Source organism: Didymella exigua, assembly GCF_010094145.1.
Source record: "Didymella exigua CBS 183.55 unplaced genomic scaffold M421scaffold_10, whole genome shotgun sequence".
NCBI lineage: Eukaryota > Fungi > Ascomycota > Dothideomycetes > Pleosporales > Didymellaceae > Didymella > Didymella exigua.
Window position 1 is genome coordinate 46,207 of NW_022984784.1, and position 26,912 is coordinate 73,118.

Sequence of the window (26,912 nt, forward strand, 5' to 3'; positions counted from 1 at the left end):
ATATAACAGTTGTACATATGCTCGATACCATGCCGCAGGCGCGCCGATCCGATACCGGGAACGGTGTTCTGTGTTGTGCAATGACGACTCGCTCCTAGCGCGAGTCGGCTTCACACGCTTTCTCGCGGACGATCGCATTCACGACCGCAACACCACAATGGCAGCACCTATGGTCTCGAAAACAGCGATACCACGATTCTTGCTACCGCAAAGGTCCTGGGTGATTACGAATGCTTTCAGACCCACGACACGATGCGTAGTTGAAGCGAGGCGGCATCGCTGTTCAGCAGCTCCTGAGCGATGCGCCCCGAACCCGGTGACCACCGCGTTACAACGACAACGCGCACTGCAATCTCAGAGACAGTCCGAAAGCTTCGCTGCCGGCTACGCGTCTGCCCTCGAGTTTCGTCGCAACTTCAGCGCCACCGCACCGCAACGCAAGGATCACCACTTCGACACGCTCAAGTTTATCCAGCGTTTGAAAGAGGAAGGCTTTACAGATGAGCAAGCAGAAGGCATGATGAGGGTGCTGGGAGACGTCATAGAAGAAAGGTGCGTCGCGCATGCAGCACCTGCAAGGGACCAGGCTGACACCTCACAGCATACAAAACCTCACGCGCACCATGGTCCTGCGGGAGGATCAGGAGAAGGCCACATACACGCAGAAAGTCGACTTTGCGAAACTGCGATCCGAGCTCATGACGGCCGACTCGACCGAGTCCTCGCTGACTCGCGCGTCGCACGAGCGGCTGACCAACGAGCTGGCCAAGCTGAATTCACGCCTGCGAGACGAGATACAGCGAACTCAGGCGTCCGTGCGGCTGGACTTGAATCTCGAGAAGGGTCGCATCAGGGAGGAGGCAAATGTCCAAGAGCTCAAGTTGAAGGAGACCGAGACAAGGATCGAGCAGGAGACGGCGCAATTGCGAGAGCGACTGGAGGCAGTCAAGTTCTCTACGCTGCAGTGGCTGATGTACGTGACAGCAGTCTGCTATGTGGCTCTAGTTGGCATTGCTAATCCGTTCGCAGGGGTGTTTGCACGGGTACTGCTGCGCTCATGCTCGGTGTTTGGCGTTTGTTGATGTGAAGCAATCGCGCTTGAAACACCCACGAGACGTGCGCATGGACGGGCTAACTACTGGAAACATGTGTAGGGCTGTGTACACACAAAGGATCGGGCTACTTTCGGCAGAACAACGGGCCACGGAGACCGAGGACGTCTCCAGCACATCCCTGCTTCTCACGCTACAGCAGCTACGCACCCATAGTTCATGTACCAGGTATGCGCTGCACGAAGGATGCGTGCTGCAGCGGACGGGGAGCCGTGGGCGGGCCCGATACGATGTGCAGACGCTGGACAGCGCAACGTGTCGGTACACCAGCCATACCGTTGCTCTGGTATCAGGAAGACGCGGCATTGCAACGCTGGCGGCGAACTGCCCCTCATATGATGCAATTGCAGGCAGCCAGCCTGCTTCGTCCAGTGTCTCAACATTCCCATGCAACGACTTCCATGTTGTGATCGAAAGGAATGCATCTAAGGGGTTCTGGCATAGGTATTAATGCAGCCTTCATCGCATGTGGCACGACTCATGGGCGGTGGTTCAGGCTTGACGTCTGCGAATGGCCCGGGTTTCTAGCCTGTTCCACGACAGCGCGTGATTGGCCCCCAGCATGGCATGGTTCACCAGCCAGGCTCGCTGGCAGCCGCCCATTGCAGCGTGACCTGGTGCGACACCCGTCCGAGTGTTGTTGACGTTGAAGGCGGCAGCAGAGGATTTGGATGCAGCAGACGCTGAGCAGCGCATTTGCACATGACAAGAGATCACATTTAGGTGTGCCGACTGTTTGTGTACACAGAGAGCCACGCCAGCTAGCCCTCTGGACCCCTCATTGCCAAGAGGACATAGAAACCTGGAGCAACAGAGGAAGTGTGTAGAGACCAAGAAGCGTGTGCAAGGCAAGCAGCCTCGCGGCAAGCAGGCAGGGCATGTGATCGAAACGGCGTCTGGAGAAGGCGCAGTGGGGTGGTGGTTGTCCATGGGCAGTCGCTCCTTGGCGCCGTCTTCACCTGTCTAGACAGCCGCTCGCTTCCTCCCAATCTCCCCAAAACAACTCGACAAACTCTTCCGTGAACCTCTACAGCACACCGCCTTGTATCCTTCCAAACACATCTCCACCCAGCCCAGACTCTCTCTCTCAGTACCCCCGTACACCGCACCACCGACACAATGGCGAACGAGGTACGTGACCCTTTATCTGCGCCCTCCCCGCCGTTGCTCCCCGGCGGGATGCCCCTCTGGCGCTCAACCCCGGCCACAATGATTGTCAATAGAGGCTAATGTGACGGCCCCCAACAGCGCGAGAGGTACGCAGCGTCGCCCGCCGAGTCCGCACGACCGCGTTATTGACGTCGCAACAGCAAGACTTTCCTCGCCAGGCTTTGCGAACAGGCTGAGCGCTACGATGGTAAGTGCTGGCATGTCCAACGTGTCAGCCGCGCATGCTAACGGAGCGCCTCGCAGAGATGGTCACGTACATGAAGGTCAGTCGACAGCCGCACACGCACACGCCTCTGCACTCACGTACTGACTCTCCTGCAGGAAGTTGCCAAGGTATGCCCACACCGTTTCGCCAGCCGTGCCAGCATGCAGCCGCGGCGACGCTGCAGCGCCAGATGATGTGACCTAACCCACTGCAGATTGGCGGTGAGCTCACTGTTGACGAGCGCAACCTCCTGTCCGTCGCCTACAAGAACGTCGTCGGCACACGACGTGCCTCGTGGCGCATCATCTCCTCGATCGAGCAGAAGGAGGAGTCCAAGGGCTCTGAGAAGCACGTTGGCACCATCCGCGACTACCGCCAGAAGATTGAGACGGAGCTCGAGCAGGTCTGCCAGGATGTCCTGAATGTCCTCGACGAGTCTCTTATTCCCAAGGCCGAGTCTGGCGAGTCCAAGGTCTTCTACCACAAGATGTGCGTTGCAACGGGCCTGTTGAAATCACTGCAGCGCTGACACCATGCAGGAAGGGTGACTACCACCGTTACCTCGCCGAGTTCGCGTCGGGCGAGAAGCGCAAGGTCGCTGCAACCGCCGCACACGAGGCTTACAAGGTATGACGCAATCAAGATATGCGCGAATGCAGATCAGATGACTGACGAGATGAATAGACGGCCACGGACGTTGCTCAGACTGAGCTCACTCCCACTCACCCCATCCGTCTGGGTCTGGCGCTCAACTTCTCGGTCTTCTACTACGAGATCCTGAACTCGCCCGACCGTGCTTGCCACCTTGCCAAGCAGGCTTTCGACGATGCCATTGCTGAGCTCGACTCCTTGTCCGAGGAGTCCTACCGCGACAGCACCCTCATCATGCAGCTTCTCCGTGACAACCTCACCCTCTGGACATCGTCGGATGGCAATGAGGCTGAGGCTGCTGACTCTTCCGCCCCCAAGGAGGAGAAGGCCGCTGACGCCGAGGCCGCCGCTCCTGCCGAGCAGAAGAGCGAGGAGGCACCAGCTGCCGCCCCTGCTGCCGCCTAAGCAGTTCCTACCTCTGTCGACCGGTTCATCGCCAGTCACCGTCTCCTAGTTCCGGATAGACGAAGGAGGCTGCTACGGCAGCGAGCGTCCTACGGAGTTGTATGTGTCCTGTGATTTTGAAAATTGGCTTTAGCAGCGAGCGGGTCGGATGGTCAAATTCCCCATGACTGATGTGTTTCCCTTTACTCTCCTGTATCACCCGCACTGTCCTCATCGAGCATGCAGTCTACTGGGGCCGCGTTTATTGCGCGACCGCCTAGATATTTGGTATCCTTTGTGCAGAGGGCACTAATACTGCGTGTGGAGATGGAGGGTTTGGCGTGGTGCCTCAATGCAATCCCCCTATTCCCCTGTTCTTTGACTTTGCCCATATGAACGACCCCTTTTTGCAGCTTGACTCGCGCTTGCTCAGACTACTGTCTTTAATGCCCCGTACTATGTCTGCGGGTTCACCTGAAGAAACGGGATATAGATTCGAGAGATGCTGACAGTCACACCGAGACCATGCGGTGGCTGTTCCATGGGCCTGGGTCCACCCCACTAAAAAGTCTGGCGGTGAATCGACAACCCCACTGTGTTCATCCCCCACATCCACGATTGCTGAAGCCTGAATACATGTCTTCACCAGCCGTGCAGTCATTTTGAGGGGTTTGCGTATACAGCGGCCATGCCCTGAGCCACGCGAATTCACGGTCAACGTACCACGAACGGCCAGCGCCTGCCTAGAGCCCACGGCCAAACGCACCGCACTTGGACTCGACGCATACACACAGCCCGGCGTCGCAATGGCGTACACACACAACTACTACCACATCCTCGGCCTCGACGCGCCTGGCCCCGCGTCTCCGGCCGCCCGCCCCAAGAGCGCCGAGCTGCGCCGCGCGTACAGGACTGCGCTGCTCAGGGCGCATCCGGACAAAGCCAGCACGACTGCGACCGCGACTGCAGCCAAGGCGGAGCGAGGGCAGAGAGGAGAAGTAGCAGGAAAGGGAGGCGCCGCATACACGGTCGACCATGTCAGAGAGGCGTTCCGCGTCCTCGACGATCCGGCGAGCAGGGCGCGGTACGATGCCTGGGTCGTCACGACTCCGCACTTCCTATCCTCGTCTGCGGGGAGTCACTTGGGTACCGCTGCAGCTGCATCGGGCGTGCAGACGCTCAGCGCGGACTTTGTGCTTGGCCTGGATGTGCTGGATCTCAGTGACTTCCGCGAACTGGACTCCGGCCCCGAACAGGAGGTGGAGTGGTGCCGCGCGTGTCGGTGTGGTGAGCAAGTGGGGTTTCGTATCCGAGAAGAGGATCTTGTGGATGCGGAGCAAAGGGGCGAGGGGGAGGTGCTTGTTGGGTGTCAGGGGTGTAGTTTGTGGGTCAGAGTTGGGTTTGGAGTTGACGAGGGCTGAGGTCGGGAGAAGGGGGGGAGATGTGTGAAAGCATGTGTGCGCGGTGCGGATGATGGTGTTGTGTTGCCTTCAGCCTGGTGCTCTGATGCAGCTTGCGCACGGCATCTGCTGGGGTCGCGGGAGGCGAGGAACAGGATATACGAGCTCGTCGCGTCGAGCAGGCGACTATTTGCACTGGAATGGTTTTTGCTATCTTGCGTACAAGTGCTCACGGCCTGGAGGTAGCCGCGGTGTCTGTCATCGCCCACAACACACCCCAGCTCGACGCCGAATACAGATCACCATCCACGGCTTTGCAGGTCCCCAGTCCAATATACACTTCGTCGCCGTCCTCATCCAGCTCGTCGCGGTCCTTGACGCGCTCCCCCGTCTCTGCGAAGTGGTCATGTTGATCGCCTCGGCCCAGGCCTCGGGAAGCTCCAGATGAGCGACGTTACCGCAGATTGCCAGCTCGGCGCGCAGGAGCTTCAGGTGCTGTGCTAGAGTGACTCGCTCAGCCGGGATATGTTCCAGGTCCACTGCAAGTCGTCCGCTGCTCCTGTGACCGTCAGCCTTGCGCGGGCAGAACGACATGTTGACTTAGACTCTCTCTCAGCGCCCCCATGTCAGGCGTTGTGCGGTGAATCTCGGTGAAGTCGAGAACACCGCACTCGAACGGACGGTGGGCTCTTCTTGAGGTAGGGCTGCGTCATGCGGACTGCAACCGCTGGATCCATATCGAAGATGTCCAGACTCGGGGGCTTCGTATGCCAATGTGCCGCCAGGGCGAGCGGGGGGGATGCGGTGAGCGACGCCATGCTGGCTGGTGACGAAGGTAGCTTCTAGGTGGAAAGAGAGGAGAGAGTGATGTAGGTGGGACTTGGAGAAAGAAACGAACGGATGGTGTCGGTGAGACTGCACCTGGAGTGACAATTCCCTTCGCTTCTATGGTTTACTTGCGCACTGCACCTTGGATGTTTGCCCCCTGCTTGTTCTGCGGATCAGTGGGCTTGTATGACATATTGGAGGATACGGATGCACGCGGGATAGCCCAAATGGATTACTTACAGTGACTATGGGTTATATATGTACAACGGCTGCAACAATAAGCGAAGAGCAAGCAGAAGGTCCCGCGCGCATGCCACTCGTCCGAAACCATAATGTGACCAAATGCACACCACATTGGGAGATACGAACCACATGGTGAACAAAGACCGCAGAGCACAGAGAAAGATACGTATGGAAATGCATTTGGCTCGCCCCATAAAGACCTTTTCTACCCACCACCAACGCCGCGCCCAAATAGCCTCTAATTCCAAAATTGATATCATACAGGGGTATATACATTTGGGATGCGCATGCCCATGTGCATTCGACCGGAACTTGGTTTCCATTGACATACACGCCCATGTGCGTTCTTGTCCTTGGCCGCAACTTCGGTGTTCTCGAACATTCGACGACATTGTCATTCACGCAGTATTCAAGCCGTCCTTCACAAGCCGCTCCTTGACAGCAGTCACAAGGTCCTCGAACTTCTCCACAAAAGGGACATTGTAGCGTTCGCAGACCAGGTGAATGTTGCCTGCACGCCAGAACCTAGAGTCGCAGCACACGATGACCTTGCCGGAACTCGCCCACAGACCGAGCTCCATCATGGTCACGGGACTGACCGTGTTCGCGTCGAAGAAGAAGCAGATGAGATCGACCTTCTCCAGCGCGGAAAGCTCCCACACAACCTGCTGCTTGAACAACGCGTCCTTGGCAGACTTGGTGACATTCGGGTCCCAGTTTCCTCTCCGCGGATTGCAGATCGTGATGGGCAGATCTCGCAGCGTCGCAGCCATCTGCTTCTGCCACTGCACGGCTTTGCCCATCTCGATGCTGCCCGCCAAGAAGAGAGACTTGCCGCCTGTGTACTCTGGGTTCTCAGGCGGCAGGCTATGCTCGAACTTGGCGTGTTGCTCTGGAAGCGGGTCCGGGAATGGAGGCAGCTGACCCATGCTGTCCACGACTTGTGCATCTATATCGACTGCGCCGGCCTTGCGCGCGACCTTGGAAGGCTGCTCTTCTTCATCCTCAAACTTCCTCTTGCACATCAAACATTCCCTATGCTCTTTGGGCTCTTCCCCCGTTTTCGTAGCCATAGTTGATGCCCGATTGTTGCGTGCTAATGTTGTTTTGTCGCGTGACGCTTCCTGTCGCGCGGGCCTGATGAATGTACAACTAGATCGCCCAAAGTGCCCGACGATTCTGTGAGTGCTTGAAAGTGCAGAAGCTTCAGCGGCGTTCAAGACTGGCGATGTCGTCGATCGTCTGAGGCTGAGGCTGGTGTATGACGGTTGAACGGGACAACCGAGATGGGGGGTACCTGTCGGCCTTATAGACGCTAGCATCATCAAAGGTTGGAAATTGACAAACACAGAGTGTGATGGTTTTGTATTAGAACGCAAACGGGTGTGTTTGGCGGTGGAATGTGAAACTAAGCTGCGAGCGTGTTGTCCTTTGTGCCAGCCTTGATCTATTTATCACGCTTGTTTGAGACTGAGATCCAGGGCACGTGGCGGGGTTCCACTGTTCGTGCCTTCGCCCACTTTGAGGCTGATGGCGCCCTACATAGTTATGCCCTCTGCCTCACCTCACTGAGGCCTTCTACACCGTCTTTCATCGAGCCTTGACCATTGTTGTGAAAGCGCACCCGTATCATCAATCTGTAACTCAGGCAGGGCAATGTCTGGACGGGATGCCAGGCGTCAAGGCTGATCTCGGGTGTAAACTAACAAGCCCACATCTCATCTCACGCCGCCCTACATCGGCGAAAGCGACAGATGATGATGGCGGCTGATGAGCCAACATGCTCATGACTATATTCTGCAAGCTGTCGTTGAAGACAGCTGACAAAGAGGCGCAAGGCTCGAGCACGAGCACCTGCTCATATCAGCGCATTACACCGATGCTTCTTCGGCATTTGATTGCAATCGTTTTCGGGCACACGGTCCGTAGGTACGAGACGAGTTGCGATCTTCGATATCGCCGGAAGAAACTCCGTCTGACAAGCGGACCGCAGCAGCACATCGATCTTACTCGCGCAACATCATCTTCGGGCAATCTCAACCACGCGGATGTGGTGGCTGTACTTCGTAGCCTGTCCCGAGCCCAGTGTACAGACTAAGCTATCACCCGCGAAGTCGCAGCTTGCTCGGACGACCTCAGGTCGTGCCCCCACGAGGCTCACCACAAGGCTCACCACAAGGCTCACCACAAGGCTCACCACAACACGCGGTAGGTGAGGTTCCATCTCTCGACCATCCTAAAAGAAGCAAATGATTTAGAATGCGGTCAGCCTTAAAGGACATCAAGTACGAGCACGGGCTATCGGTCGTAGCCAGATTTTCCTGTGACACAAAAGCTGAAGAAGCCTCCGGGTTTTCAAATGCTCTGAAAAGATCAAGACGATGCTTCTTGAAATGCTTCTTATCAAGGTGATTCCCATTATTGTAGTACAAGTATTCTCACAACGTATCCAATTAGCCAGACTCTACTCATCAAAACCAAGAGGCAAACGTTCGATCCGTGTCCCCTTCATAGCCAGGGTGCGTTGCCCCCAGATTACTCATGAGAGGATTCGGATGAGATCCACCCTTAAGATGCAAAGTCGGCGTCCCGTACCCCTTGACCCGCAGCTCAAGCAGGTACGGTGGCTCTGTCGCGTGTATTACCTTACAGCCAGTATCTTCCCTCTTCCCAGTATTACTTCTGGCCTTAGGCAGTGCGAGGAACACAAAGCAAATGTCACGCTCGTCTGTGACGCTCCCACACGTGCATTCGATCCCGTAAAATCGTACCTGGATAGCTTGAGTTTGCCGCTCAGGCTTCGACTCCCTTCGCTGCGCATCAGAGGCGGACCTGAGATTTAGGAACGATCGAGACGTGGACAGCGAGGTACCAGGGCGAGCGTCGTCTGAGTGTGGATCGCGAGGCAGGCCCAGGTGAATCATAGACCGCGCGTGACGTAGGGTCGGCATGGGATTGATTTTTTTTGGCAGCATCGAGAGTCTTTGCCTAAAAGACTTGCGTCGTCTTGGTGCCTCGCTCTTCTGTGCTTGCCAGGACAAACCACAATACCGACACACGATACCCATGTGTAGGATTTGATCACCGTCCCCAGCGATCGGCATCAACGCCGAACCTCCGACATCATAAATCGGCGCGAAACGCTTGATCCTGCCTTGGAAAGTACAATTACTGCAGGAGCGATGCGGGCACAAGCAATTCAAAGCGTTGATCAGTTGTTGTCCTTGTTCGAATCGATGGACACCATGACCTCGACGGCATTCACAGCATTGCCATCTCCCCAGAAGCCTGGAGTCGTCACGGACTGTGCTGTTTGTGACGTGAACCACAGGACTGTGGGGAGGACTTGGGTCGCGTTCATTGGTTGTTGGCGGTGTGGATTGATATGTGGCAGCGACTGACGAGTAGCTCGATCGACGACTGCCCCGAGTGCTGCCGACTCCCAGGATATCGATCGTACCATGGCGCCTAGAGACAAACTCGGTACCAAAAGAGCCTCTTCGCCTTCCTGTAGCGCTGGACAAAGATTCTGAGCGCCTTCGACTCAGCGATAGTTCTGAAGCAGGCGTCGATGTGTAGTGCTCAGACGAGCTCAGTGGCGTAGTCGGTGTGTCAGGATCGATACTACGTTCCCACACATTCCCATACATGGCGACAGTTGTAGACGAGGCTGCGTGTGCGTAGTCAGACTTCGGCGGGCCAGACTAAGCGAGTTGATACAGACCGATAAAAATAGCAATTCCAAAAGGCAGAGCGAGTAGTGGGCGAGACCTCGTGTATGATTTGTTTTGGAACGTTGGGTATTGAGTGTGCTGCTGATAGGTGAAAGAATGCTTGGGCGTTTGTATTGATAAATAACAATGCGCGTTTGCTGTGCTACCACGTGCGGAAGTGAAAGGACGCGAAACACGCCCACTCTTCATTGTTCATGGATCGCGCCTCCTCAACCCCAATATAGATGGTAACTGCGGTCTACAACACCACACTTGCTACTCGATCGTCGCTGCTTTACATTCCGGACCTTCGCGAGCATTGAGCGTGGACGGACTCACATATCTCATTACGAATGTACGTCAGCATTACCGCCAATACTTGATGCACATGTTGCCCTGAATTTTTCTGCTGTGCATACTGATACTACCCCATGTCCTCAAAGAGACATCAACTCAATCAGGACATACCCGGGTGTCCTCCCATATGTTACAACTAGCTCCCTCTCCAAACTCTCACATGAACACTCACCATCCTCACACTCTCGGACCACGTCACACGTCCACATCCCAAACCCATCCCAATTCCGTCCTCATCTGCCCTCCTATGCATCTCCCCCATGCACATGACACCGGCACTCACAGACCACAACCGCCTTATGCTCTCTGCACTTCAACCCCACCACCTTGAGCACAGTATCGACAACCTTGGCCGGTGTGGCAGAGATGTCGCACTGACAATTATAACACGAGCCGTTGGTGATGTCTCTGCTTTCTTGGGACGTGGCTGCGGGAGCTGTGACGGGAGCGGCGGCTACTGGATACATCGCTGTGTGTCAGGGTGGAACGTTTGGTGTGGATCGTGGAGGGGGGAGGGGAGAGGATGGGGTATAAACTGCGGATGATGACGGGATCCGCTTTCACTGGAGGGATCTGGAAGGGTGTGGTGTGGAGGATACGTTGGATTCGTGTCGAATACTGACAATCTACTTGGATGGGACTTCACTCAGGCATCGCCAGAATCGCCTCTTCTTTCCATTCCAATAGACGTCTATCATCAGTTGTGCAATTATATGCACGGCCTTAGGCACTGGGACTATTTGGGCACGAGACCGTAGTGCACTCGTCATCCGCATCACGCTTCTGCGCATCAGCCGGGGGAATGTAGTTTGTCATCTTCACTTCGGAGTCGTTCTGGCGCTTGCTGAATATGTAGCGCTTGCTGTTCTTGTTGACACAGACCGTGGCCGCTACACAAACACTTGTTCCGCAGCAGTTGTTGGCATTGAGGCAAGCGTAGCCGCTCTGGCAGTCGGAGTTCGTGTTGCAGGATGGTGAGCCGCAGCTGTCGGGCTGATGGCAAAGCGGGTTGTTGGCTGTATCAGTTCCGCAGAGGCAGTTCCCGTTGTTGCTGTTGGAGCACTGTTGATAGGTATAGCATGAGCCGGGGTTGGGACAGCTGAATGCGTTCTTGACGCAGGTATAGCTGTAGTCACTGACTGTGTAGCTGTAGGAGTAACTAGTCTGGTATATGGCACCGTCGTAAGTGACCTGGTTGCTGACGGCGTAAGAGCTGTCCCACTGCTGAGTATACATAGCGCAGTACTGTCCCTGTGCCTGGTTGTTCTTGTTAATGATGTAGGTGTTGAAGAAGCGGCAAGGCGTCGCTGGGTTGGCCTCGGTCTGAGCAGAACCTGGGAAGTATTGTCAGCTCAGTTGATCACCGTCTGTGGATGTGATCAGATTTACAAGCAGCGGCACAGCGAGCAGTGTCAAAAGGCTTGCCATCGTTCCAATACTGGTTGCCAATGTAGGTTGTTGCGTCATTGCAATCATTTGGTGCAACAATCACCTTGCCATCCAGATAGTTGCCTGGACCGTAACCGGGAACGATATCCGAAGACTTGTTGACGTAGCCATTCGAGCCGGCAATGACTACTTGATACCTGTAAAGGTTCTGTCAGAATTTGTGCTGATAAATCAAATGCACATTAGAAGAAGACACTTACTCGTTGCGGTACTGACCGCTGTTGACGGCATTGGCAATAGTAACAGGTCCACCCCAGAAAACGCATTTGATAAAAGTGGTGGTTGGGGGCTGATCACAGGCACCACCCTTTGGCGACGGATCCTTCGACGGCGAACGCTCAAAGGCTGTGGTTTATGTCAGAGCTGATCCACGCTGGTGAAGAAAGAGGACTTACCGATATTGAAAGCACTGCAGCCATAGATCTCGTTGCACTTGCTTGCGCAGAGGTCCGTGTCATAAGTGTCGAGCAGAGTAAAGCCCATGTAGCCCAGAGCGTTGTTTCCGGCCTGGAGGTTCTTGAAGGCCAGGTTATAGCCAGTGGGTGTTGGTGCCGCGTTGGCCGAAGAGGCGAACGGACCATAAGCCAGGAAAGCGCTGGCAGTATCGGGGCTTGGAACAGGTCCTTTTCCAGTCCACTGCGGATCGCAGACGGCACGCTTCACTTTGGAGCCGTCGCTAGTCGAGCCATCCGCAGGACCAGTCTGGGTATCGAAGGCCTGAGCGCTCTGGGTTGCCGCTGCGGCAGCACTGGCGGAGGTAGCATCGTAAGATACCTTTTGATCGTGAGCGTTAGTAGCAATAGTGGGCTGAGGCGGCGGACCAGCTGCCTCAATAGCAGCAATATCCAGCTGAGGACCAGCAGCTACTGCCAAAGCGGCGGCTGAGAGGAGAAGGGTGACGAGCTTGGGACCAAACATGATGTGTGATGAAGAGTGCTGAATGGTAAAGGGTTGCGGGTGCTTGAAGTGTTGGATGATGCAAGAAGGGGTGAACACGAGGCTTACTTATACCTGTAGCTGGACCGAAGAGGAGAGTAAATTTCGTGCAGCTGAGAAGGAATCGAAAGGCGCACGCCGTGGCGTTGGCAATAGTGTTGATTCTGGACGGAACCGGTGAGTACTCCCAGAGCCATCAAGCTCAGAGTAGACATCCTCAGCTCGAGGGGATGCTCAGCAGATCTGCCGCTAAGCCTGGCGTCCTTTTTAATAGAGGTATATGTAAGACAATAACCTGGGTAGTTAGGCTGTTGGCCATTGATAGACCTGTTGCTTGCTTTGAAAGTGACTTCTTGCATTAAATTCAGGCGGGTAATCTCTCAAGTGCAACTGGATGACACTGGCAGTCTCTGCCAGAGGCATCGATATACAACTATCACATAGTCATCGATTGAAGCACTGAACTTTTCCAGCGGAGAAGCTGATGGAGAGAGATGCGAATTTCAGAAGCAGACGTGTGCTGGTCCAGTGCTGAGTTGCTAGTAGCCATAGTCCAATGCGCTACACGTGGCGGTCAGGAGCGATACACGTGAGGGTAGACAGAAAGTTAGTTGGGGATCGTCTCGTCGGTTATTACTATGGCTCAACCAAGCGCGAGCATCATCCAGTTCTGCTGATGCAGCCCATATGTGCGATCTGGGTCTAGATTGATTCCCCAGTATTGTGTGAGCGTCTTCTGTGGCGAATCCAGCGCTAGTCCTGCAGATATCCCATAGTATAATGTTGACCGTAGTGTAAGTCTAGCAGCTATGGGACCGATGGAGGCATCTGGTGAGCCGATCTATTCGTTGAGGCATCGCGAGGAGCAGCTTCGGATTCTGAGAGCTGAGAATTAGCCTGTGTCGTACCCTGGGACGAACAGGATGAGGCTGACTTGTGTATGATCAGCTGCTCGATCACTTGAGCGACGATGGTATGCCGCTTCTAACATTATAGAAGTCTATTCACTGCTAAGCGTACGCTAGCGACTTGCAGGGTAAGTGTCGATATGTGTCTATCAAACTGTGTAAATCTGGGGTCCGACTTTCCTCAGACAGGGACAGGGAGGGTCCAGGCGAGGCTGAACGGCACTGTGAGCATCCATCAGGCCAATTGTAGATCGAGGAGCAGCTCTACAGCGATGGAATCCGGGCCCGAATTTGGATTCTCCAGCTTCCGTGTTCCTGGTTCGACCGCTGCATCTTAAGGGCACCTATTCCGGAAGCAGCCAAAACGGCGTTCTGTACCTCTTAGGCATTTGCACATCTCAAGCCTCAAACACACAACGACAAGTCCATGCTCTCCAGCGAGCTCGAATTGGCCCCATCGCCTCTTCAGCTGCTCCAGGACGATGGAGCTCGTGTCATACGGTCTCGTGAAAAGCTGCCACTCGCAGTAAGGTTAGAGGAGCACGTGGCTGATTGAGGTGTTTCGTACAACCGCTGGGTTCGATCTCAGGATACATCTGTCCATATGTACCACATAACCTTCTGCAGTAGGCTGTTGTCGTCTGGCAAGGCGTATTGGAGGCCCGAAGCTACTGGGAGGCGCGTCGACGTGCGGATGAACGTTAGACGGACGCCGCGACGAATTGTCCAACGCTGCTGTCGTCACCTCATCGTTGTAAGGCAGGAGCAATTCGGCAGCGGACGTCTTGGATGTGAGACTGGCAGAACGCAGCTTCGAGAGGCCAGAAGCACTCCTTCAGCCGCACATTTCTATATGTCCATCACTTGCCTGCAAATAGATATATAGCAGAGGCGAAGCCGTATTCACATGTTCTAGGATAAACGCAAGCTATGAAATCTATCGATCGAACAACAGAACATCATTTTCCACCGTATCGCAATGCGGCCAAAGCCGCACACCAGCCACTAAACATACGCTAGCAAAGTATATACTCATATCAAAGGCCCAACAGAGCCTGGGCGCCCTGCTCGCTGCACACGTACACAACATCGTGGCTGTCAGTGAAGCCGTTGAAGCGAGTGGCAGAGCACTTGGTGTACGCGCCCATGTCCTCAAAGTAGAGCCAGTCACCAACATCGAGGAGCTCGGGGAAGGTGCTGGACGAGGAGATGATGTCGATGCCGTCGCAGGTGGGGCCCCAGATGGAGTACTCGATCTGCGAAGGGGTGTCGTATCCGGAGCGGCGAACATCGTACAGGACGTCGTTGCCGGACTTCAGCACCTTCGCAACCGGATGCTGGTGGTCGAAGATGATGCTGGAGAAGTTCCCGTACACTCCATCATTCAAGTACAACATGTAATTGGTCATGCCCAGCGTTGCATCGGTGACAGTGCGGCGAGCGATAACGTGGCACGCAATAGTGAACGCGGTGGAGACGTAATAGCGTCCAGGCTCGCCAATCACACGGATGTGAGGCGGGAAGTACTCATCCAAGGAAGCGGACAAGACTGCAGCCATGGGCTCAAAAGTAGCGTCGCCGGTGAAGCCACCACCCACATCCAAGGTGTGCATGTTAAAGCCCAGAGCAGCCGCCTGGTCGAAGACAAAGCGAGCGTCCTGCACAGCCTTGATGAACGCCTTGGGGTCAGACGCACCAGAGCCGACGTGAAAAGCCACGCCAACAACATTGAGCTCCAGCTTCTTTGCAAGCTCAAGCAGCTCGCCGGTCTGGTCCATTGCAGCACCAAACTTCTGGCTTAGACGGCACAAGCTGGCCGTGTCATCGGTGATAATACGGAGGTACAGCTCAGCGTCAGGAAAGAGCTGCTTGGTCTTGTAGAGCTCGTCGGCATTGTCGAAGGTCATCTGCTTCACGCCAGCATTGGCAGCGTAGCGGACGTACGACTTGGTCTTGCAGGGCTGCGCGTAGATGATGCGGGAGGGGTCGACGCCGATCTTTAGAACCGTCTCAATCTCGTTCTTGGAGGCGCAATCAAAGCCGAGGCCGAGCTCGGTCATGAGGCGCAGGACCTGCGGGTCCGGATTGCACTTGACCGCTGTGAACGTGTTAGCACGAGCATCGAGAGGACAGTCGAGGGCAGTGCTCACCATAGTGCGGCTTGACACGAGCCAGGTTCTTCTTCCAGCGCAGGTGCTGACGGTAGACCTCGCCCAGGTCAGCGACGAAGAAGGTGTCTTCGTCGCCGACGTCACAGATGTCGTGGTCGATAGCCTCGACACGGCTCTTCAAAGCTGCGCCAATGAGTTGCTTGGAGCTGCTCGCGCCATTGTTGCCGATGCTGCCGAGAGAACAGTCGCTGAGGTACTGTTTGTGATACAACGCAATGTTGTATTCCTCGGGAGGGGGCGTGAGAGCAGAAGGTGCCATTCCCTTGCTAGATGTGGTCGGGGAGTAATTGGCAGGGATTGGGAGTGTGTGCTGGATGGCGGAGGGGCGTTAAGGCGGCTTGAAGGGCGCGAAGCCGAGGCTTGGTGTTGGGCGAGGCCTCCTGTCAGACTGTTCCTCGACGGAACAGACCTTGAAGAGCGTGCTATGCGGCAGCTGAGATTCGGGTGGAATGGGGGTCTGGTTGTTGTACGAAAACAACACGCGCTGAAGCTCCTGCTTAGAAATCTGTGGCAGGCGGTGGGGGGATGTTGTTGAAGACGTGCGGCGCAGGTCGTGCAGATACAACTTGAAGATTGATCAGGAAGAGGCGGCCGCGAGCCGTCTTAAAGTAACGCCTTTGTTGCGACCAAAGGCTGTCGATGCGTTATTTAGGGATGCAGCGAAAGACAGTCGCGGAGGTTTCCAGCGGCTGGGGCTTTTGTGTGTGCAAAGGCGAGACGGTGAGGTGAAGTGAAAGGAGTTGAACGGTGGCTGCGCTGAAAATTGGACTCCCCGCTGCCAAGTGTGTTCACGCGTAGGTCGGTGCTGTGCCTGGGTTGCCGGCGCCAGCGTCACAGCCCATTGGCCTCCGCAAACGCCCCACAGTAGTCCAACAAACCACTCACGCCTGCGTCATTGACCTGTCGAGGATCCGACACACGCTGCGGCTCGCTCGCCTGGAGCAGGCAATGGGCGCTCCGGGAGCGCCTTAGGGGATTGGCCTTGCCAACATTCGCTGCTTCCGTGGAGGAAACCACGCACAGCCGGGAGACAGTCATCGACACGATTGCTGCGACAGCGCGTTTGCACCGATCGAAAAGTTGGGCAGCAGCCATCGACGATGCTGGTTCGCACGTGCGTGCGCGGTTCCTGGGTGAGGCATTTCTCGGTACAAACTCAGCACCGCCACTGCCCCAGGGGCCAGACAATTCAGTTCATCGATCAGGAAGGTCGTAAATATGTTCATTTCAGTGCTGCTTGTATGTGCGTGGGCGTGATCGTATGTGAGAACGCTAATTTAATGATCGCGTGTTTGAATCGAAGGTCATCAGTAGTGACGCATTACTAGTATGACAGCCCGACGCCGCCCAATGTATAAGTATGCAAAACAAGGCATTTACTGCCTCTGTACAAAAATAGGAACGTCAGACAGATCAACTCCGTAGCTCTGCTTGAAGTGCATGCTCTTTTGCATCGCGTAGCTGTGCAGTTGCCGGGTGCCGGCTGAGCCACCGATTTGTTCACGGCCCTCATGGTCGTATTCGAATCCACCACTGTAGCGACCGAAGGTAGTAAGTTCGTGGGGTGTGTAAGACATTGGACGAGCACGACTGGCAGGTGCGACATTTTCTTTGGCTTCGACTGTTGGTCGAGGTCGCAGGCTGTCGCCGAGAGACTGGCGGCACTGGCTCCACTGAAGGGCATGCTGCTCCCAGTCTACCTTCTGTTCCCAGTCGACGTTCTTGTGAGCCGACGGTGGTCGTGTATGGTTGGGTCTTAGCGGCGACTGGGGTGGCGAACTCGCGCGGACGCGAGACTGGTTTGCAGTAGGTGTTTCTACGTTCTCCAGCCGGGGTTTAGCGGAGAGAGGTGCTGCGTATTTTGCATGGTCAATGGCTGGCATCGGTGGAGCCTCGCCAAAGTAGAAGCTTTGCGGTCGTCGTTTCGGCTGCGTCGCCTCGCCGATCTCCATCTTTGGCTTCCGGCGTGGTTTACGCTGCTGAGGGATTTCTGGCATCTCTGGTTCCGGAAGAGCACGATCCTTACTTCGTATGCGTGCATATTCTGCGGCTGTGTCGGAGCTCATGCTTACTGCTGATCTTGACCGCGAATGTGATCGTGCTTGACCAAGCTGGTGAGGATGGGTTGGGTTCTCCACGACCTGTGTCTGTTGGAAGGAGCCGAACATGGAGGGATCGTATGGAGAAGCACCAAGGGAAACTGCGATTGTACCGAGGTCTAAGACCTTGGGTGAGGGCATTCCCTCCATATGGTCTTTGTTTTTCTTGCCTGATGTCGACTTCCTCCGGAAAAAAGACATACTCCGCCTTCGACCACGAGCTGGGGATGCGGGTGCCTCATCAGGTTCAAGTTGCATTGATGATGATAACGGATCAACGGAGATGAAGCTGGTGGTAGACTCGGCTGAAGTAACATGGTCTTTGGTTGGGTAGGTATGAGTCAAATACTCCATACCAGGAGTCGCTGAGAGACGTCGAGAAAATTTGACTTTGACATCGTCTGGAACCTCGGGAATGATCTCACGGCTCAGCAGAGCTGACTGGACCACTGGAAGTTGAGGCTGGGATGGTCGTCGTTTCTGTAGGCGCCGGATCTGCCTCGTTGACTGTTTCTCAGAGTGCTTGGAAGTAGCTGAATATGGCGTAGCAAACTCCGGCGTAGCAGGTGTAAGCACTGAATCCATCGATGGAAGCTCAGCAACTTCTCGAGGGATGTCCAGAGACAGAGTGCGCCCGTGTGCACGTCTCGGTACAGTAGCTAAGAGTGATTGTTCAAACGAAGCTGAGGGACCGCCTTGGGTGGGCAGCTCAAAACTCATAGTCTGTCTCCTACCAAAGCTGCATAGAGCATGCGCTGAATCAGACGGTGGGCTGGCCACTTGAAGCGCTTGATGATGCTGTTGCTGCTCGTCGTTGTTGGGCACTCTCATAATGCCATCAAATGAACCTATAGACGAGTAGCCAGAGTCCGAGCTCCTTGGTGATGGCCGAGGGGTCCGGTACTTGGGTGTCTCTAATGTGTTCGTGCTCGTGCTCGTGGCTGTGGATGGTGGCGAGAGTTCGGTCACGTCTGTTATGGTTGCTGACAGCTCTACGAGATTGTCTGGGCGCATTTGAGGTTGGAATCCCTCGAGGAAGAGCTCATCAGTCGTTGGTTCTTGTTCTTGCCAGATGTCGTGAATTACCATCTGGTTCTCGAAGGGACTGTACGGAATGTAAGCCTGATAATCTCGTGCAAGATTATCAGCGCTTTGCGATGACCGCCGTGTGATTACAGCAATGCTTTGCGGTCGCTTCTTCAGTTTAATCTCTGGCTTAACGTAGGTGATGGGTATTTTCTCTTCACCAGCCGCGTCCGGGTGAAATTTGGTGTTGCTGTCACGTAGACCAACAGCTGACATGCTCCTAGGCTTCGTGTGCTTTCTCTCGCTCTTCGTTGCCAAAGGACTAGGCGCAGGCTCAGTCGCGGAGAAGTAGTCGCTCTCTTCGTTCGCTCGCGCAATGCGTGCCAGATCGACCGTGCTAAGAGCTGGCGAAGCTTCGCCATTGACCACCATCAATGTTCCAGGCTTGTAGCCGAGCAAGTGTGAGTAATCCAGGTCTCCTGGACTTTGTGCTTGAGAGCTGTCTGCCGAGTCCAGAGCTCTAAGGCGATCCAGCGGAGATGGTCCCTGGCTCGGAGCTTGCCATTTGGCTTCGTCTTCAAGTCGCATTTGCGGTGCCTTCCACGAATTCCAGGTTCGACGCTGACCTTCTATGGGCGATATCCGAGTCGCGACACCCGGTGCCTGAACGAGTGACTTTCGCCGAGTAAGCACGCCACTAATCTCTGGACTAGATCTGTCATATTCTTTCTCTAACGTCGAGGCTGAAGGCTCTGTCGGGCGTTCCAAAGCTTCGCCTGTGAATGACGTATCAGCTGACAGGTGATTTTGGAATAGCTGCATGCAGACGACAACTTATGCTGAAGTGCAAACCGGTATCTAAGGGAATATGGGAATACTCACGCAACGCTGCCAAGTCCTCAGGCGAGGCGTTCTTCCTCACTTCCTGCAATAAGCGAACAGCCGCATCGATATCTGATTGTGTGTTCGATACCAGAGACACCTTTGACTCCGGTAGGTTCTTGAGGTTTGTGGTCGAGTTTCGTCTGCTTCGTACAAAAGACCGTAGTACAGAACCCGACCTCGAATGTGTGTGTGAGTTCGACCTTGAGACTACAGTCGAACGGCGTCCTCGACTCTCCACTGCTGGCTCGGTATCCAGTACATCTTGATCAGACCAGATTGCTGAGCCAGCCTCTTTGCTCAATGGCGACAGCATTGAGTTGCGATTCTCCTTTCGGCTACTCGCACGCAACGGCGAATCGGGAAAGGGGATATCATTATTGACGACAGGACTGTTCGGCTTCGAGTTCGTGTTCGTTCTCGGCTTCGACAAGCGATTGTGTCGGGTGGTGGAAGTGCCGCTGGCTTTATTGCGACGTGCGACGCGATCCTTGAATTGCGAAAACATATTTGAAAGAAAACTACAGAGAAAGAGACATTGAATGAACGGCTATACGAGAGGTGTTAGCTACAAAAACTGGTGCGGGGCCTGTCTTGAGAGATGTGCTTACCCTGTATCAGCCCTGAGGATGGCCGGGACACTTGCAGTGTGGGGGGCTGGGACAGTGTTCGGTCTTGAAGCTTAGTGTAACGCGGACAATTTGGACTCACGGCTTTTCTATATATGAAGACGTGCAGCTACCTTCAAAACAGGGCGCTTGGGTCAGTCAGGTCCCCGCCAGCCTCGCGTCTTGTCGAACGTACGATTACGAGTCTGTGCATGTCGCAAAGTGGAGAGGACAGCGACACAAACAACAAACTTGGAAGAGCTGTAGACTTGAAACTAGGCGCATCAGTATTACGCCTCAACTGCCAATCAAGATACAAGGAAGCTAGAGGCTGCGCAAAGTGCCAGCCAATGATCACAACTGAGTGCGTGGCTGAAAGCTTGATCCCAGGCAGTGATCTCGCCTAACGGCTCGTCATTCAGGTCCAGATCCTGGGTTTCGAGGCGTGAGGCTTGCAATTCAAGCCAGCAATTCCCTGGAAACTTGCAAATTTCGACGCTCGATGCTCCCAGAGTACCGATTGGCAGCGGGGATTGCAGAATCTTTGCAAGTTCTTTGTAAGGGCAGGCCGGCCTCCCATGCAGAAAGCGCTCGCATCGGCCCGCGTGGTCGCATGTAAACCAAAGTACGCTGCTACGGGTAAGTGAACAGGTTCGATGTAGTCGCTTTACAGTATATGAAATCAGACGCTCGAGTCCGTAGATCAACAGCCACTCGAACGCGCAAGACCCTGCTGCAGATGGCAATTTTGCTGTAGTTGTATCCTCATTTCAGGTGTCAGGACGTAAAACGCTATGCTCGTGTGTTACTCTTCCATCAGTCGTCACACACTTGCACGTGCTCTCTTGCCAAGCAATTCCGGTCTGTGAGATAGGTAAGCCGTCCTCTGATGCGCTGAGTGTGTTGCAATTCGTCCTGGAGATCTGAAAGCCAGACCAGGACGCGCACGCCGGGTCAGGGCAGTGCTGCGCAGACTGTAGACTTGTGACTTCCGATGACATAGTCATTAGGCTGTGCCTGGAAAAACCGGACAATAACCGCGATGCGGGCTTGATGCGGGTCGTTGGCTACGGGATCGTGAAGCGAACGTGCTTGTGGTGCTGCCGTTTAACCTGCCGTCTTTCCGACTCCAGAGATAAAGGCTTGGATCCCAACACCAGTTCGTGGTGATGTCGAATTCGCAGACCTCCAGCACACATCCCTGGAAGTCGCTCGTGCTGTGACATATGGGTGCGCTATTGATTTCGAGTTGAGACTGACCGTTTCACACCAAGCGAGATGCCCTGCTGCCGCAATCGATCGCCCCTGCCGCAATCGTGCGTTTAGTCAGCTCAGCTCCTTGCCGAACACCACTTCGACCACCTTTCGTCCTTCATCCGCCGCAGCTTTGCTGTGCCAACCGGAACAACGCAATTTTCGATGATGATGCCTCGACAAGCGCTCGAACTTAGCCCCGTATGACGTGGAGACGGCGCGAAGCCCTTCAGATGGCGGTAGATCGCGGGAGCCAGCGGATCTTATTGCGATGACGTCAAGCCTCGCCCGACGGTCATGTAGCGTGTATGGAATTTGATTTGCGCGCAAGACCGGCTTTTCATTGTTTCTGCGACAGCCCTTGATCTATATACAGTTGGTGATCTGCTCAGGGGCTGTTCCTAATGCCTAGTAGCCTTCCCGTCGTCCTCGACACGCAGCAAACACGCGACTTCCACCTCTACGCCTGGTGAGGCCTACGACAACCGACTCCTCTACGCCCCCGCACTACCGCGTTACAGCAACACCTGACGTGAGCCATCATGTTGGTGGCATCGTTTTGGGTTGTGCCCATCTTCAGTTCGATATGCTGGATGGCAATGCTGATCACTATGCTGGTGTATTGGAGCACAAAGGGGCACCCAATCTATCCCACAATGACTGATGGTACGTGAACCTGAGTGGCTTGCGATGCTCAACTGCTAAAAGTACCACAGGCCAGACAATAGCGTACATCTCTGATATCGGCGCCCAGAACCTCAAGCCCATGTTCATCGCCATGTCCGCCGTTACCGTCGTTACCTTCGATATGGCCTTCATCTTAGAGCGCTACCTCCGCCACGCGGGCAAGCTTGCACGGAACACATCGGCTTGGCAGAAGGTCTACTCTGGGCTGAGTACAATTGCTGCAATCGTCGGCGCGGTCGGCCTCATCCTACTCACCATCTACGACAACTACCACCATAACAGGATGCACAACATCTGTCTAGCAGTCTTTATTATTGGCTACATCGTCAGCGCCATCTTTATCTGCTGGGAGTATCAACGCCTGGGAATCCACTACCGCCAGCACTCGATCCTCCGCATCTCGTTCTGGATCAAGCTCGCCTTTATCATCGCCGAGATCTGCCTCTGTGTCGTGTTCGGTGTTACACAGTTGTACAACCACTGGAACGTCGCCGCTGTTTTCGAATGGATCATTGCGTTCGTCTACACCTGGTATGTACTCAGCTTCTTCATCGACTTCCTGCCTGCCGTACGCACCAAGCACCACCAGAGCCACGAAACGGAAATGCAGATGGCCGAGGAGGCTGGCCCCCGGCCAAGGACGATGGGCGATGGTGCCGCAGAGAGCCAGCAGTACTTTCGTGGGCAGTCGACCAACGCCGTTCCCCACGTGAACGGCAACCAAGGCCACACCAATGGTCATGCCGCTGGCGAGCCTGGCCAGAATTTTTACCCTAATGCCAACGGCTACAACAACCAGTATCCTAAGCCGGAGGCGCCTCTCCCCTCGCGGAACTTTTAGACACCTAATTCCCTATCATGTTTATAATGTCCGAACGCATTGTTAGACGCATGCCTGTTATGTTTTCTGCAGGTTGGAGTCTTGGTTCATGACTGCTATGATATACCACAGGACGATGGTCCTTTTGCGAGCATATGTAGTTGTACTCATGAGATTTGAGAGCAACACAGAGCGTTCTGCACCTCAAAATGAATAATATTTCAATCACACAGCGCCTTGTCTCGCGTGATGAGCGCCGTTCTCCTTAACGCCAAACGATGGAACGCTGTAAAGCTGTGTGTTGAAGCATTACTTGCTCCCTCATTACTAATGGCTTTGGACGACGTTCCCTGACTACTGGGAAAGACGAATGAGTTTGGTCCCCACACTGTATCTCACAGCGGAGTTGGAGTGGGGTTTGAGGTCACTTTGTTCCGGTGTACGCTCGGGGTGTTACCTTGAAACCTAAATAAGAGTCAATTTGATCTCATCTATCGATTACATTGAGCCCTCAGATCTTATTCCTGATGTTGGACTTGACAGATGTGATATTCGTGGTTGTTTAGTGCATCGGCTTTGGCCGCCCAGCGACGCCTCGGAGCTGACCGCAGTCAGGGTCCCCAACTCCACCATTTGCCATCCGCGGATGCCCCCACTCTAGCAACCATCCAGTGCATCCACCACGCATGCGACCAAATGGGGTTCTGCCGAGCACTGTTTCTTTTCTTCGCTGACTTTGACGATTACGGGTGAACACAGTAGCACGCGCTTCTTTTCAATACCATGGACGAAGCAGCTCACATCACCTACAATAAGGCGGTCGAGGAGTTGCGAGAACGGGAATACCCTATGCTTCAAGGTCAGTTTCTTGAGGTAAAGTAGCTGTATCTTGTTGACGGTGATAGGGACGACCTATCTCGACCATGCAGGAACGACACTCTATCCAAAGTCGTTGATCGAGCGATTCTCGGCTGACATGGTCTCGAATCTTTACGGCAATCCGCACTCCGCCTCCAACGCCTCCCAATTGACGACGCGCCGTATTGAAGATGTCCGACTCCAGTTACTGGAGCTGTTCAGCGCAGACCCAGAAGACTTCGAGGTGGTCTTTGTTGCGAACGCCACCACGGGCATCAAATTGGTCATGGACGCATTCAGGGACCAGGAGAATGGATTTTGGTATGGATACCATAGGGATGCGCATACGAGTCTGATAGGCGTGCGGGAAACAGCGACTGAACACCGCTGCTTCGCCACAGACGCAGAAGTTGTGGACTGGATCCGACAGCCAACACAGCAGGATGGGAGAGCACGCTTGTTCGCGTATCCTGCGCAATCGAACATGAATGGACGCCGGCTCCCACTGGACTGGACCCAACGTATCCGCGCCGCAAACGATAAAGGAGCGACCTACACGTTGCTGGACGCCGCAGCCTTAGTGTCAACTTCGCCTCTGGACCTCAGCAACGCCGACCATGCACCTGATTTCGTTGTGTTGAGCCTGTACAAGATGTTTGGATTTCCCGATCTGGGCGCTTTGATCGTCAGGCGATCGTCAGCACATGCATTCGACAAGCGCCGCTACTTTGGCGGCGGCACAGTCGAAATGGTGGTTTGCTTGAAAGAGCAATGGCATGCGAAGAAGGCGGACTCGCTTCATGAGCGTTTGGAGGACGGCACATTGCCCATACATAGCATCATGGCGCTTGACTCCGCGATCACTGTCCACAAAGAGCTGTACAGCTCGCTGGAACATGTTTCGCAACACACGAGCTTTCTGGCTGCGAAGCTGTACAAAGAGCTGGCATCCCTGCGACACGGCAACGGCCAGAAAGTCTGTCAAATATATGCAGATCTCGCGTCTTACTACGGTGATGCGGCCACGCAAGGGCCCATTGTTGCATTCAACCTGCATAATGATTCTGGCGGTTGGGTCAGCAACGCCGAGGTGGAGAAGTTGGCGGCAATCAAGGACTTCCATTTGCGTACAGGTGGACTATGCAACCCGGGCGGCATTGCTTCTTCGCTCGGACTGGCTCCATGGGAGATGCATGAGAACTTCTCAGCTGGCCAACGGTGTGGTAACGAGAACGATATCATGCGTGGGAAACCAACAGGCATGATACGTGTCAGTCTAGGAGCGATGAGTACACTGAAAGATGTGGACTCCTTCGTTGCCTTCTTGCGCGAGTTCTTCGTGCAAAGCAAGCCACTCAGCGCAATGGCGCCAGCCTTATGCGAAGAAGTGGAGTTATCATCGACAAGTCGTCTGCATGTCGAAAGTCTGTCGGTGTATCCTATCAAGAGCTGTGCTGGATTCAGCGTGCCGCCAGGGCAAGCCTGGGAGGTCTATCCGGAAGGGCTAGCTTGGGATCGCGAGTGGTGCCTCGTCCACCAAGGCACAGGCGCAGCATTGAGCCAGAAGCGTTATCCCAAAATGGCCCTCATTCGTCCCAGCATCGACCTTGCTAAAGGTGTGCTACGTGTCGGCCTCGCAGGCCTGTTGAAGGGTACGACTGCAGCTGATGAGATTACCGTTCCCCTCTCTGCAGACCCACGATTGTTCGCAGATAACGCGGTGTACCGGAATGCTAGCGCCAAAGTATGCGGGGATTTCGTCCAAGCCAAAACGTACAAGTCGAGCCAGATATCAGCTTTCTTTTCGCAAGCCCTCGGGGTGGCTTGCCATCTTGCCCGCTTCCCAGCCGCTGGCAGCGGGAGCGGCTTTTCGCCTAGACACTCCAAAGCGCATCTACAGAAGTACCAGAGAGCCCGTAGCCTGCGAATACCCGGCGCTTATCCAGATGCAGCTCCCGTTGTACCAGGCGTATGCGTTTCCAAGCCAATCTTGTTGTCGAATGAGAGTCCCATCTTGACGATCTCGCGATCAAGCCTCAACCGCTTGAATGAATTGATCAAAGCGGATGGCGGCAAGGCGGCGCAGGCAGAAGTCTTCCGAGCAAACATAGTGGTCGCGGAGAACCCTGACTGCCCGCCAGGACTTGAAGATCCATACGCGGAAGATGACTGGCGCTATCTCCGAATCGGTGAACAGTACTATGAGATGCTGGGTGCCTGCCGAAGATGTCAGATGGTGTGCATCGATCAGCAAAGCGCAGAGCGGGATGAAGAGCCATTCTCCACACTTGCGAAGACGCGGCGCTTCGATGGCCGTGTCTACTTCGGTGAACATACGTGCCATGTTCCTGTGGAAGACTCATCGATTTTCAAGCAGAACCCGTCCATCACGGTCGGCGACGCTGTACAGCCATATCGCGAAGACGAGATCAGTCAGGATAGCCGTCTATGGTCTCTCGTAGGCTGAGAACACTCCACCATCTTCTCGACGAGTGGTCGTATGGCAACTATACTTAGTTACACTACGTATATTGACAGACCTGTCATACTCTTCGAACGCTTCTATCATGCATCTTGAAGTCGTTACGCCTGGTTCAGGTCGCACGCCATAATTTGATATGATTGGTGGGCAGCGTTTGCAGCACCAGCAGTGCAACGAACCTGGAACGGCCACGATCTATCGCACATGGCAACGAGCAGCATGGCGCTTCAGAGAGTCTTTGCCAGCACGGCCTGTTTATTGACATAGGCGTGCCGCTGGCGTGGAGAGGCGTGCCACTGGCATGGAGAGGCGTGCCGCTGGCATGGAGAGGCGTGCCGCTGGTGTTGAGAGGTGTGCCGCTGGTGTTGAGAGGCGCGCGCTGAAGGACGAACCAGAGGCAGCCCTTACAGTGGTTCAACGGCTGGCATTGCACGGCAGCAAACGGAAGCGCGCGACAGGTCTATACAAGCATTCAGATTATACAGCGGCTGGGAGAGATACATAAAATGGTCTAACGGTCCCTTGAGATCAGCTGCACAGCTTGTCTGCATCAGCACCTCCGCCTCAATTCTATTCCCGGCAACCATCGCTCTAGTAGCGTCTCTCTTGCAATCACCTCGCCGTCAAACACCAACATCTCATACTCTTGTCTCAGGTTCACTCCGCCAG

General features: G+C 54.8%; 11 protein-coding genes across 11 annotated transcripts; 6 read left to right on the forward strand and 5 right to left on the reverse strand.

Moving 5' to 3' along the window:
* Positions 1-157: 157 nt before the first annotated feature.
* On the forward strand, positions 158-1,087 carry M421DRAFT_60593 (DUF1640-domain-containing protein; the record flags this gene model as incomplete). Its single annotated transcript, XM_033595799.1, has 3 exons — positions 158-552; positions 602-973; positions 1,030-1,087. The coding sequence occupies 3 exons, from the start codon at positions 158-160 to the stop codon at positions 1,085-1,087; spliced, it is 825 nt and encodes a 274-aa protein (XP_033449772.1).
* Positions 1,088-2,231: 1,144 nt separating this feature from the next.
* Positions 2,232-3,543, forward strand: M421DRAFT_3996 (protein BMH2; the record flags this gene model as incomplete). The annotated part of the gene is made up of 8 exons (XM_033590185.1): positions 2,232-2,243; positions 2,361-2,368; positions 2,423-2,469; positions 2,526-2,545; positions 2,604-2,615; positions 2,702-2,976; positions 3,027-3,114; positions 3,172-3,543. 8 exons carry the CDS (start codon positions 2,232-2,234, stop codon positions 3,541-3,543), a joined length of 834 nt encoding a protein of 277 aa, XP_033449773.1.
* Positions 3,544-4,328: 785 nt separating this feature from the next.
* On the forward strand, positions 4,329-4,943 carry M421DRAFT_60062 (uncharacterized protein; the record flags this gene model as incomplete). The annotated part of the gene is made up of 1 exon (XM_033595743.1): positions 4,329-4,943. The coding sequence occupies one exon, from the start codon at positions 4,329-4,331 to the stop codon at positions 4,941-4,943; it is 615 nt and encodes a 204-aa protein (XP_033449774.1).
* M421DRAFT_419317 (uncharacterized protein) lies at positions 4,767-5,436 on the forward strand. Its single transcript, XM_033592072.1, has one exon. It carries the CDS (start codon positions 4,996-4,998, stop codon positions 5,368-5,370), a length of 375 nt encoding a protein of 124 aa, XP_033449775.1. The 5' UTR covers positions 4,767-4,995; the 3' UTR covers positions 5,371-5,436.
* Positions 5,437-6,391: 955 nt separating this feature from the next.
* On the reverse strand, positions 6,392-7,018 carry M421DRAFT_60197 (uncharacterized protein; the record flags this gene model as incomplete). Its single annotated transcript, XM_033595762.1, has 1 exon — positions 6,392-7,018. One exon carries the CDS (start codon positions 7,016-7,018, stop codon positions 6,392-6,394), a length of 627 nt encoding a protein of 208 aa, XP_033449776.1.
* Positions 7,019-8,228: 1,210 nt separating this feature from the next.
* M421DRAFT_419319 (uncharacterized protein) lies at positions 8,229-9,860 on the reverse strand. Its single transcript, XM_033592073.1, has one exon. The coding sequence runs from the start codon at positions 9,641-9,643 to the stop codon at positions 8,465-8,467; it is 1,179 nt and encodes a 392-aa protein (XP_033449777.1). The 5' UTR covers positions 9,644-9,860; the 3' UTR covers positions 8,229-8,464.
* Positions 9,861-10,786: 926 nt separating this feature from the next.
* M421DRAFT_59878 (uncharacterized protein) lies at positions 10,787-12,430 on the reverse strand (the record flags this gene model as incomplete). The annotated part of the gene is made up of 4 exons (XM_033595725.1): positions 10,787-11,397; positions 11,453-11,649; positions 11,713-11,857; positions 11,908-12,430. 4 exons carry the CDS (start codon positions 12,428-12,430, stop codon positions 10,787-10,789), a joined length of 1,476 nt encoding a protein of 491 aa, XP_033449778.1.
* Positions 12,431-14,393: 1,963 nt separating this feature from the next.
* On the reverse strand, positions 14,394-15,786 carry M421DRAFT_59967 (ornithine decarboxylase; the record flags this gene model as incomplete). The annotated part of the gene is made up of 2 exons (XM_033595735.1): positions 14,394-15,454; positions 15,507-15,786. The coding sequence occupies 2 exons, from the start codon at positions 15,784-15,786 to the stop codon at positions 14,394-14,396; spliced, it is 1,341 nt and encodes a 446-aa protein (XP_033449779.1).
* A 1,117-nt stretch (positions 15,787-16,903) lies between these two features.
* On the reverse strand, positions 16,904-20,042 carry M421DRAFT_91395 (uncharacterized protein; the record flags this gene model as incomplete). Its single annotated transcript, XM_033597941.1, has 2 exons — positions 16,904-19,428; positions 19,535-20,042. The coding sequence occupies 2 exons, from the start codon at positions 20,040-20,042 to the stop codon at positions 16,904-16,906; spliced, it is 3,033 nt and encodes a 1,010-aa protein (XP_033449780.1).
* Positions 20,043-22,052: 2,010 nt separating this feature from the next.
* M421DRAFT_4003 (uncharacterized protein) lies at positions 22,053-22,924 on the forward strand (the record flags this gene model as incomplete). Its single annotated transcript, XM_033590196.1, has 2 exons — positions 22,053-22,062; positions 22,113-22,924. 2 exons carry the CDS (start codon positions 22,053-22,055, stop codon positions 22,922-22,924), a joined length of 822 nt encoding a protein of 273 aa, XP_033449781.1.
* Positions 22,925-23,686: 762 nt separating this feature from the next.
* M421DRAFT_60384 (molybdenum cofactor sulfurase) lies at positions 23,687-26,228 on the forward strand (the record flags this gene model as incomplete). Its single annotated transcript, XM_033595786.1, has 2 exons — positions 23,687-23,762; positions 23,809-26,228. 2 exons carry the CDS (start codon positions 23,687-23,689, stop codon positions 26,226-26,228), a joined length of 2,496 nt encoding a protein of 831 aa, XP_033449782.1.
* Between the last annotated feature and the right edge of the window lie 684 nt (positions 26,229-26,912).